At 46.5% G+C, this 12,198-nt stretch overlaps 3 protein-coding genes across 3 annotated transcripts; 2 read left to right on the top strand and 1 right to left on the bottom strand.

The window, feature by feature from the left end:
* Nucleotides 1–506: 506 nt before the first annotated feature.
* On the top strand, nucleotides 507–2,118 carry PHALS_02310 (uncharacterized protein; the record flags this gene model as incomplete). The annotated part of the gene is made up of 5 exons (XM_024716786.1): nucleotides 507–524; nucleotides 607–817; nucleotides 908–1,452; nucleotides 1,514–1,670; nucleotides 1,730–2,118. The coding sequence occupies 5 exons, from the start codon at nucleotides 507–509 to the stop codon at nucleotides 2,116–2,118; spliced, it is 1,320 nt and encodes a 439-aa protein (XP_024582349.1).
* Nucleotides 2,119–2,243: 125 nt separating this feature from the next.
* On the bottom strand, nucleotides 2,244–3,260 carry PHALS_02309 (gdp-mannose transporter; the record flags this gene model as incomplete). Its single annotated transcript, XM_024716785.1, has 1 exon — nucleotides 2,244–3,260. The coding sequence occupies one exon, from the start codon at nucleotides 3,258–3,260 to the stop codon at nucleotides 2,244–2,246; it is 1,017 nt and encodes a 338-aa protein (XP_024582348.1).
* A 179-nt stretch (nucleotides 3,261–3,439) lies between these two features.
* Nucleotides 3,440–6,520, top strand: PHALS_02308 (EF-hand domain pair; the record flags this gene model as incomplete). Its single annotated transcript, XM_024716784.1, has 8 exons — nucleotides 3,440–4,495; nucleotides 4,566–4,952; nucleotides 5,020–5,163; nucleotides 5,239–5,400; nucleotides 5,475–6,019; nucleotides 6,088–6,099; nucleotides 6,150–6,227; nucleotides 6,313–6,520. 8 exons carry the CDS (start codon nucleotides 3,440–3,442, stop codon nucleotides 6,518–6,520), a joined length of 2,592 nt encoding a protein of 863 aa, XP_024582347.1.
* Nucleotides 6,521–12,198: the final 5,678 nt, after the last annotated feature.

Raw genomic sequence — 12,198 nt, 5'->3', positions numbered from 1 at the left:
GGCTTTTATATGGCGCGTACATCAATTTTCTATGGAGTGTAGCACTCCAGGTTAAAGTTCTTATAGAAGGTCTGTAGTTCCACTGATATACCACAACGAAGCGAATTAGTCGACTTCAACACAGCGATAAGCAGGCTCATATTTTTTATCAATTCCCTTTGCGACGGTTGAATATAGCCGCAGCGGGGGATAAGGCGAAAGCAATGATTTTGAACATGGGTATAACACCTCGAATATCCTCGAGAACATTAAATCTTGGAGTTGAGCAAGCCATGCACCTACCGCCCACGAGCATATCTTTATCATGATAAAATGCTGCGTAATGCATAGCGGTCACAAGATTATAAGTTTAGTCCACCCGACATTCTTTGATAGCAATGGGTCACTAACAAGACTGTGTTCCGGAAGAAATAAAGTAAAGACAAGTATCACTACAGAAACCCTTTGTCACGTGCTTGCACTGGAAGTCGGTTAAGAGGAATAGTCGGGTCAAGAGAAGCGAATCCATGCAAACCTTTTCTCTCGTAACCGAATAGTTGGAGCTTATTCAGTAAGAACGAGGTCTAGATCAAAAGCTAATCACATCGTTGACTCGATATTTTATAGCAAAAGTACGGTTATTTACAAAATATGGCGACGTTAAACTTAAATACCGAAGCAGAGCCGAAGGAGCTGCAAGGAGAACCACGCTGGTCTAGCATTCGGTATGCACCACACCCACGTCCTGCACAATGGACTCACTCCATCGATGAAGAGCTGGTACAGCTAGTAACGCAGTCTACTGCCAGCGGAGAGAGATTTCCTGTCGGCGTCAACTGTGCGTGCTGCCTGTGGACATTGTGATCACAAAACAGAACGTGATGACTGACTACGCTTTTTGTCATTTCCATTTTGCAAACAAGTTCAGGGCTTGAGGTCTCCCGAGTAGTACGACAGTCTCCGGTGGACTGCGTAAAGCGGTACGCTTTTTTGCATGACGCTCGTGATCGAAGTAACACACAGGAAGAAGAGCATAATATGAAGATCAGACTGGAGAAAAAGGGAGAGACTGAAGTTCTGGAAGAGGAGCTGGAAGGAGCACTCTTAGATAGCGACGAGTATCTCGAAAACCAAACTTCGTTGAGTGACTTTGGGACGCCCATAGCATCACCCAAAATATTGGGTGCTTTTGATGAGTTTGAAACGAGTCGACCAGCATCTCCTAACTCTCCACCGCCATTTGCGATCTCCAAGCCAAGTATTTTAAGACAATCCGAAAACGCTGAAGGGAGCCCATTTCGATGGGAAGATTTAGTCAATGATCCAAAGTACACAGCTCCAGTGCTACATTCGCCACCAAGTCGTAGTCACAAACAGAACTATCGAGATCGTCACGAACTTGAAGATGTCGAATCGAAGTCCGTGTCGCCAAGACAAAATCCACGAGGATTTATGTTGCCAACCGATTCAAAGGTATGTTGTTTTTCTTGGTTTCAATTATTGCGACGGCGTTATTAACAACCATTTCGTGCAGAACCATATCAAAGAGATTGGAAGTGAATCAGCCTTTTCGCCTTCTGTTCTCACGCACACGCTTAAAGGTGTAAAACTTGGGGTGTCGATTGGATCCCCAATATTGGGCTCACCTCTTATTAAATCTCCCCGCTTCAGCAGAAAAATTTCCAATTCAAGTAACTTGGTTATTTATCTGCTCGAATCGCATCTAACTCATGTTCCGTCTTGTGTTTAGAGTATCCCTTTTTGAAAGATGAAGGTGTTTCTACCCGTCAATCCCCAGGCAGTAACATGAGCGATTACTTTCGCGACCTTGAAGGGGCAGGCATTCGAGCCGGAAGTTACCCCAATGAGTCACACGATGCTACGGTAAACGAGCTACAGAGCCAGATGAATGCTCATCTTCTGCCCATGTCAGCAACGTCCGAATTGTCGGCTATCCACGGCGATGACCCCTTTTTAGGATCGATGACGCAGTCGGCGCTGGAAGACGCTTTTTTAGATATGGCGGGCTCGCGTCTGGACGCTTCCAGTATCCTTCTGGGTAGTCGAATGTCCACTGCGCGTTTGGAGCATATTCTCTCTGAAGACCGTCGAGACGTTACACGTAAATCAACTGAATAAGCAAGGCAAACATATTTATAATCATTGTTCGAGAGGTCAAATGTAAAGACTTTTAGTATATTTTGAGTCTTCACGGTTATTTCAAAGCCAAAGCGATATAGAGTAATCTTCTTCTGGCGAATGATCTATGCCTTGCTGTCATGGGTGGTCTGTGGGAGCGCTTCCAGTGCAGCCTTGTGCTTCTTGGCTGCCTCGCTTTCTTTAAACTTAGCGTAACCGTAAAGAATACCGCCTACCATTCCAAATGTGACGTAGATGGCTGTGTCCGGCTTCAAAGATTCACCCAGAAGCAACACCCCGATAAAAGTCGTTGGGATTTTGTTTAATCCACCCACAGTTGCGTACGTTGTCGCTGACGTGGCAGACACACACCAGAAAGACGCGAGGTTAAGTCCAACACCGAGTATGCCGCTGATAAAGAGCATCGTGGCAAAGTTAAAGTTACGTAACAATGGGTTGCTCCAGACTGTGAACGCTTCGCCATTAAGGACGAGCGCTGGTGTCAGTAGCGGCAATGAGATGAGATTGTTGTAAAATGCCATGCCAAATTTTGAGATCTTTAACGATGAGCGTGTTGTGGCGTAACGCATGTATAACACGTAAGCAGCGGTGGAAGCACAATTAAGCAACATCCAAAAGTATCCTGAGATCGTTGATGGTGTGGCCTTGCCGCCCACGTCGCTGTAGGAGGACATGACAGCACCCATGAGCATGACACCAAGACTCAAAAGTACGAGACAACCCACGCGCTCACCAAAGAAGCGCCACTCGCCAAAGACGATGATAATATTTGTCACGTTTTTGAATACCGTGACAATGTGAATGGGAAGTCCTGCTGTAGCCTGCATACTCGTGTATAGCATGGCGACGAAAAAAAACGTCACAGGCGCCCACTTTCGTGCAACTAAACTATCGTATGGATCATACGAAATAAGCTTTTGTATCTTAGCCAGCTCTAGTACGAGAACTGCTACACCAGCTTGGACTGCCACGACGAAAAACTTTTCATCGAAGCCATAGTATTTCTTGCCCAACAAATAGCGATTTGTTAGCACCATCACATTGGACATAATGCTGTATACAAGACACGAGATGATTGACAGTACGAACGAGCCTGCGGTGTGATCCTTTTTAGGTGGCATGATTAATAAAACCAGATGAACGACGTATAACCGAGGAGACGTTAAGTATGCAGAGGAATGTAGAATGGTTATAACCACGTAGGTGTCGTTACCAATTTATTGAGCCACTGAAACCGTACGTGGTACACATTACCTTAAGGTTACATAAACGTATAAGATCGAAACGTTGCGGCTCTTTAATGACTCAGCAGATGCAGTTTACTCGGTCCCTTGGTGACAAGCAGACAACCACAACCGCATGGACATCTAGCAGCAGTAGCTCACCACCACGTATTGTGACATTTGCAAGGCAGAAGAAACCACCCTCGCCAGTTGTGTACCAAAGTCGAGCACAAAAAGAATACTCTGCTAATCAGTCGGAAGAGCTGCCGCGACGGCAGCAGCCACATACTCAAATAACGACACAGCGCGATGGCTCAAGTGCAAAATCAATAGCTTTGAGGTCAAAACCAAGAAAACCCGCCTGGGATGCCGACGTTAGCCATAACTTGACGCTGTTCGATGCGTCGCTAAAGAAGTCGATCTTGTTTCAACCCCGAGCAACCGGCGACCATGTAGATGACACATCACAGTCACTTGCACAAAGTCAAGTTACGAAAAGAAAGAAAAAGGCTCATTCGCGTTCAAAGCTTGTACGGTATCGATCTGGACCATCCAGTGTGTACTCACAGCAACGCCAGAGCGTACATTGGCCGCAACGTAAGCCCAAAGACTTCGTTCAGCAAAACATTGTACATCTTACAGGGCAACAAATGTATACACCTTCTAAACAAAGCAAAACACGGTCACGTAATCAAGAAGAAGCATCTAAACGACAGTCGACATTTCAAGTGGGCAGGCCATTACGAAAGTCGCATACACTAGAGAAGGCAGCAAGAACCGAACAAGACTCCAACGATGCGCCGTCTTTAGAGGTGTCGTCACAATTATATTCCCCACCAGCAACGGAACATCTATCAGCCTTGCCAATTGATGGTTCACCACCAAACAAAGTTATGTCGTCGTCCGTATACTTGTCACCTCAACGATCCCAGCAGTCTCACTCATCGAGTCGCTCTCCTTCGTCTCGTCGTATTTCCACAAACCGAGTCTACCGCACCCATGTGCAGAGTCACCGCGATAACTACTTAGCGCAAGTGTTTCGAGTGCTTGATCGAGATCATAAAAAGCGAATCGGCGTGAATCAAGTTCTGCAGGGACTTCGACTACTGAGCCTACCAGCTACACACAGTCAGGTATGTGAGTTTCAATAGTTTTTACACTGTTCAGGTTAAGTTTTTCTAGCAATGTCGTCTTTGTTCTTAGATCTCCGACTACATTTACCTCATTCATGAAGGTCTTTACGACTCAATTGATCTAGAAGAGTGGGAAATTTTGGTGAGTACACTAGATGCTGCATCACGCCCAGCCGAATCCCCACGCAAAGCGCATGCAGGTTCAAAGAACGCCACGACCTCCCGTTCACCATTCAGTCACCAGGTTTCTTTGCCTCCGTCATCCCCACGGTCCACTTCACCTCATTCACGATATCGTCCATCGAGTGCATCATCCTTAAATCAAAACGACCTTGTGTCCGCTGGGGCAAATCAGACTACTCACGACATCGAATCCTGTCATGTAACTTCAATTCAGCGAGAGCCGGCAAAACATCAGCCCCTTTCAGATGATGATCCCTATCTCAAAGAAATACAGGTATTTTCTGCCTTCGTTACCTGCCAATGCAACGAACGATCGAACTTAAATATTATATCAACCGCAGAATCGCATCGAGGAAATGTTTGATAAAGCGCAAGCATTGCGTTTGGCACCTGAAGCAACGAATATTCAATTCGCAGATGATTTAGATCGAAGTAGATCTGATCGTGTACTGAAGCGAGCAACTCGTGTCGTGTATAATCTTCGGGTGCGCTCAATACATTTGAGAGTCGCTTAGAAGCACGCTTATTTTCTGTTTTTTTGGCATGATTGGTGAACGTAGGCTTCTCTATTTCCACTTGTGCACCAAGCTGAGTCCATTCTGCGAGAGCTCCAACAACGGCATTGCGCGAACCTGTCGCTTTTTCTTCCTCCAAATGACATGGCTGCGATCGCGCGAAATTCCGATGTTCTCGCCACAGCCATCTTGGATGACATTTTACTGGTAATGATGCAACATAGATTTAAAATGGGTTATATATTACTGACCTCATTGTGTTCAAATTTGGACGGGATCAGGACACGGTTCAGTTACTGAATGATGAAGAGAAACAAAAGTCTCGATATCAGTTGCAGGTTCACCATGCCGGGCAGCTTGACAATGTCATGAATCGCATTCTGGAGATTGAACGCGAGGAGGATAACATGATTCATCAAGGGCTCGACATGAAGTATCAATCCGTAAATATCAAACGCGATCATTCACCAGTTTTACCTCCAGAAGATCACGCAAAGGTATATCAACACGAATGTGCTGAGACGCCAAAATTGACTCTCCCATTAGAAGTGGTGATGAATATTAGCGCTTCAGACGATGACAGTGATCAGTTATCGCCTGGTGTAGTTGGAACTCAGATCTTTGAAAAGAGCGAATGCGCATCTACAAGAGATAATTCTTTGGCTCAGCAAGTTGTGTTGCCAGGCATCATCGCGAATACTTCGATTCTTGAAGGCAAACGCCTTCAATTGATTGAACGTAGACGACGCAAGTTTGAGCATCACCGTCGACTTGTGGAATCCTCGTTGGCTGAAAGTGGAATGACGCAATGTGCAGTTATTGAAATGTACGTTGTGTTTTTGAATTCGAGACGGACATCTGCACGAATTAATCAGGCTATTGATGTCATCGTAGTTTGGAAGGAATGTTGGTGGATGATCTCGTCGAGCAGATTGCTGTAGAGCTGAGCGATACAGTCTTGTCGATGTCGGACACGCTGCTGACCAATTTGCTGTGAAATCGTGTACGCTTGTCTTTACCTACTTGCTTCAAAGGTATGTTTGGTATGACGGAGACATTTATGTTGTTATTGAGCGGAAAGGATCGTTCATTTAGACATGGTAACTTAAAAACGTGAAGTTTGGCAGAATGTTTAACAAAGGATAAGAAGCGATACGTGGTCTTATATTCAACTGTTGCTGAAGGTACTTTTACCTTCACTTTGGAAATCGTTGAGAGTCCAACTTCGGCAAGATCGCCCAGGCACCGTCGCAACTTAATAAATGGTGCATTTTTGGTATCCATCTCCCCTGGAGAAGCGGCGGGGTCTTCCGGCGCAGCATTATAGAGTGGGCTCCGACCTTGTTTCAATTTCAAGACTTGGTTGCTAGCTGTTACAACAGTCTCGTGGAGATAAGCGGAGGTATTGACAACAAGAATTTAAGGTTATGACTTTCTACCTCTACGTCCACATTGTGAGTTGTGCTTTGGAAAATCATTCGCTAAGCGACGTTGTAGTCGAGCGTCTGCTTTGTTGAAGCTGCTGTTTTGACGTGTGAGAAGCATGTCTTCGTTTCTAAGTGCGCGAATTGAGTGCGATACGAATTTGATAAAAGCGGTATATATATATGCTTTGATCAGCATTCAGTATTTAACAACATTCGTATGGATAGATTCTATTGCCCCGACCGCTGCTGATCCGAACGCGGGAAGTACACCAGATCTTCCTAATCTCATGCCTTGACCACTACCCGATTGGAAGCTCGGACAAGAAATTGTATTGTATGGTGATTGTAATTAGTATAACTATACCAAATGTGAAAGTGGATAAAGACAGCACTTTTTTATCTAACATATCTTTAATTACTTACTAGAACCTGTAGCAGCGCTACACACATACTGTCACCCGCTCATGCGGCGTGGATCAACTCCGTAACTGACGACGTCACCGTCGCGATATGAGCAAGCCCATAGTACAGTTTGCGTGACAACGCATCAGCCAAAGCATTCTGCTTTCCTGGCTTATACTTCACACCTCGAAGGTATATTCTGTAAAGAATAAGAGCCATCTCATCCTCTGCGGGAGTGAGGCGACTGAGTCGCAGCGCGTAATGATGCATGATATGTGCAGATCACAAACAGTTTTGATCCAAGCAGGTGTACCTTGAACTTGACAAGCGCATACTTCATACCAAGTAATTCCTTGTCGTGGACTGAGTACCTCCTTCCCGCAGCCATAAGCTGGCAAGATTCAAATGTGATCACCCGATCTCGCCCCTCGGCGTCTGCTTGCAGCAGTGCACAGCCGATGGCAAAGTTCGAAGCGTCACAGACGTCACTAAACGGACGATCGGGGTCTGGCAACCCCAGTATTAGTGCAAGAAGGAGGCTGTCTCTGACCCTGTCAAAAGCACCCCGATGCTCGGTGTCCCAATACCATTTCTTATCCCTTTTAAATTAAATAAGACAATGAACGTGCCAGTTCCACATTACTTGCGATATACTAGTGTAGTTGGCGAGGCCAAGTCACCAGCGCAAGTTCTATTGGTTCTTTGGAACTGGCCAGCCTTTACCTTAGCGGGATCCGCTCGAAGGCCACGCTTCCCAGTGAAGCACCCTGCAAAGGGAATTTCTTTCACGACGAAGATGAATTAGCATACAGCTTATTCGTGCGCATGCACTCGAGCACTGTTCTCAAATGGACGATGCGGTTTTCCACTTCTGTCCTCCCATGCCCCGCACGACTATGGACAAAGATGTCGAAAAATGTTTGTGCATACGTCTGATGGGGCCAAACTGCGTCACTAGGCCATTAAATGTTGCTGGTGCATTTGTTAGCCCTTGGGGCATCACCAGCCACTCCCAGAGCATCCCGCTTGAAGAACTCACCGTTGTCAGCGCAATATCACTCGCTCTCATGAGCAATTGGTAATAACCATCGACCAGGTCGAGTGCGCTGTACTTTGTACAGCCAACCATATTGTTCTGGAGAACATCCAGTTTCAAAATCGGCGTCTGTGTCGGGAAAGTGACAGCGTTTAGCTTATTGTAAGCGTGAACGATACGTCACTTGTCGTTCTGCTTTAGACACAAAAGATGTCGAAAGTGAAGACTCTCTCACGCACCATTCCTGCGTCGTGCTTGGCACGGAAAAGGCGTCGGTGACGTCACATTCTCCCTGGGCAGAAGGCATTGGCGCGTTACGCAGTATTTGGTTTTCGGAACCAGGTCGATCTCATGACGCACAGGTAGGATCGACGGCGGGCCTTTGGAGACGACGTCTTGCAATTCTTCTACCAAAGAATAGTAATGACCCGAGGGATCCTGTAGGATCGACAATCCACTTCGTGAATTCAGCACCCTCTTAATGTCCTGCAGAAGCTTCATTCAGAAGCGACGGCGGATTCCTCGTTTGGTCGTATATTGACCACCTCTGCTGAATCGCATGTCATTACGGCATGGCCTAGCATTATAAAGGACATCTCGTCCGACTAAATAAGAGCCTTCACCGGGAACAGCCTCGAGGGTAACGTCACCGTCTTTCTCTCCCGTCATACCGCTGACTAGGGTATATGATGTGCGTTATCGTCCACGGAATAGACACCTTATGTCAAGGTCGATGCCCTGCGTCTTGTAGATATCATACGGCATCGACTTCTCCTCTCCATCGAAATCTTTTCTCGCTTCGTGGCCAGTGTGAAAAGGCCCTCGGCATCGTCCAGCGTTCCTACTCCCTGCTTCCGGGAGCCTTGATGTTATTGACAACATCCGACGAAGCACTGCTATTTTTGTTGTATTCGTCCAGTGGATAACGTGCCACTTCACGCGTATCACTGGAGCCTCGCTCTCGATGCCTCGGATCTCGTCCGACCATGCCACTCTTTGCATGCAGCAGCTGCTTCGTAACGTGAGCAGTGATCAGTGGGTTACGTGCCACTCAGTGTGCATCACCTGGCCTCGCTCTCGATGCCTCAGCCCTTTCTCAACCATGCCACTCTTGTCCGATACACCTTCGGTGTTCGACAGCTCGGATAACGCGATATCCAGCACATGGATCGTCCCATTTCAGTGTTCGCGCCAACAGGGCTTCTGGGGTGAGTTCATGACTCACCAAGCTCCACCAGGAGACGTGCACGTAGCCCCCAAGGTATTCGAACTCCAATCAATCCATGGTTCATGGTGTTCCAGCTATGCCATACCTAGGGTTAGGTCATACCTTGCGTCCGAGTCTAAGACTAAGCAGTGCTTCACGCTATCAAAGTCACGAAACTTGGTATGAGGTCCACAGGGACCCTCGGCACAGTGACACAAGTCCCCGTTGATAAGCGAGCAGTGACGGTGTCACACAACCACGCTTTCAGCGACTCAGCATTCAGCTCAGTTCCTTCGGTCGTGGAGCGCCGAGCATAATAGCTCGACGCTAAAAAATCGACACCGAACTTTCATTTCTTCTTATAACCCTTCACGGTCGCTTTCATGACCAGCAAGTCCGGCTTGCATACACGCTCCATGCTCAAGAGCACGCAGCTCTTCACTTCTTCGTGACAAACCAGTAGACTAGTGAAAAGCGAGACCTTGCGCAGGGAACGACTAGTCCAAAGCTGACAAGCGTATCAACAGACAAAACACCGTCGGATGTTTAAACGCTGCCCGGCAGCTCGGAGCTCTCCAGAAAAAATGCCATATACATAGGCTTCGAGATTGACATACTCCATAGTACGAAGTATCGTATCACACAGCAGTGGCCGTTGTCGAAAGAACAAGTCATAGCGATGCAGACTTTTTCGCGCAGCGTCAGAAGGCTGGTCATGTTCGCGAGATGAAATCACTGCATTGTAGTCCGAATTTAATGTGTGAGGAAATTCACAGGTGATAGACGAATTGCTCACGCATTTAACAAATTGAACGATACGACCATACCTGCCAAGACTCCGGTTCCACATAAGGATGCAATTTTGGTTGGAATGGGTGACAGTACTGTTTTCAGTGCGATCGATCTGAAAGATGATTTTTATCGGATACGAATACGCAAAGATGATACACCACTAGCTGCAGTCAGCCTTCCAAAGGTATGCTGTAAGGATCAAGCAGCGAAGCAGTTTTAGCATTTTTAGTGTATTTCGAGGAGCGATTTAATTTGTATTTCATACTGAAAATCAAAATCAAGTGAGCTTTTCCCCTTTTGTTCTACATGAGATTTCTATTCTCATTGAGCTCACCTGCTAGTGATGTCACAATGTTTGGAGAACGCTGTGAGGAACAGCACGTAGCTGACTTTATTGGGAAGAGAAAAGTCGTTGTTCGATTTGCTCGAGACGCAATAGCGAAAGTGCAGGATCTGTAAAGAGAACAAGCAGATAAGAGCGGAAGAAAGAACAAAAAGGTACATACGCTCAATGATCGGGTACTACTTAGCACAAAAATCTGCCTGAAGATGGCGAGTCCAACTTGGGACGCAGGAAGCTTGAACTAAGATGGATTAAGACTGCTCAAGATGTTGAAATGCAATGGTGATACATGCGCCTACATTCTACATTTGATGTGGGTGAGCTAAAGCTGTATCTTCCGGGTGGACATTATCTCTCTCAGATGCTCGAATCTATCCGAACAGGCCCGTAGGCGCATGATACCACTTTTCCGTTTATTTGCTCTGTGTTGAAAATGTGAATTTCTTTTGTGTTTTACAACCGAGGAAAACGAAATATTCATCTACACGAAAACAATTTAAGTGTTTATGAACCTATGTCCAACTTGGCCATATTGCAAGCTGTAAATCAATTTGTACATGACATATGACCACAAAGAGTGTTTATGCAGCTCAGTTGATAAATAATTTTTAGATTGCTATTTTGTTCATGGTATCAATCGATGTCGTCATTCATTATGCCCCACGCAGATTGTTATGTTGTAAGAAATGCTGTGGCTAATCAAACGAGTGCCCACTAATCAAAGCAAAGACGAAATCTTGCTTATAATAAGTTAGGCTTCTATATCGAGACCCATTATATTGATTGTATTAATCCTCTATGAGACCCACGATACCTCACTCAGTGGTCATCTTAGTCGTGAGAGCACGTACAGATCGACTATTGGTGGTCCAAGCTGTACAAGTAGACGAGCACATATGTGCGCACGTGCGAGGCGTGTCAGATTGCAAAACCCTCTCCGAATGCGACGGCGCCGCTGGCCAGTTTACCGGTAACCTTTGGTTGTTTGCAGTTCATGAGTTTGGACATTGAGTTTGGCATGCTGGAGAACTCGGCGGACAACACGGGTGTGGTGGTCTTTGTAGACCGTTTGAGCAAGATGGCTCATCTTGCGGCTGTGCCGGATACTATAGACGGTGTGGGTACAGCGACGCTGTTGTGGATCGTAGCATGGAGTTCTGGAGTCAATTGTTTCCGATACAGACCCGCGCTTCACTGGGAAGTTTTGGTCTGCAGTTTATTAGGGTGCTGGGCACCAGGTTGTCTATGTCAACAGCGGACCATCCGCAGACCGATAGTTGGACCAAGCGCGTAAAATGAGTCATTGAATACAATCTTCGCAGCGTCTGCGCTGAGACGCCGATAAGCTAAAGCGCTATCTTGACACTTCGAAAGATGCGGTGCATGAGTCTACCGGCTACACGCCGTTCAACGTGAACAAGCTGATACACCCTCGCGTTCCGCTAATGCCGCCATCCCATGGCTCAGAACTTGGTGAGGGAGAAAAGCCAAACAACTAGCTGATGTCAGCCCCCTCACCATTCGTAAAGAAGTCGACGACTCCTTGTCTACCAAACTGAGGGTCCTACGACACGTTCGCGATGCGATGGTCGAGAACAAGACCTGCAGAAACAACACGCAGATGGAAAAGTAAGCGGCAAAGTGGGAAGCTTTAAGGTCGGGGACCTGGTTTAATTGAATTTTAAAAATCTGCCTAGATATGCAGCCTCTGCTATCTTCCGGACGAAGCTTTGTCCACGATTTATCGGACCGTTCAAGGTTGTGGCCAAACGGGGCCTGGCGTATACGCTGAATCTTT

Source organism: Plasmopara halstedii (assembly GCF_900000015.1).
Source record: "Plasmopara halstedii genome assembly, contig: Scaffold_1878, whole genome shotgun sequence".
Lineage (NCBI taxonomy): Eukaryota > Oomycota > Peronosporomycetes > Peronosporales > Peronosporaceae > Plasmopara > Plasmopara halstedii.
The sequence above is the reverse complement of the archived record's forward strand: the minus strand, read 5'-3'. Positions and strand labels throughout refer to the sequence as shown.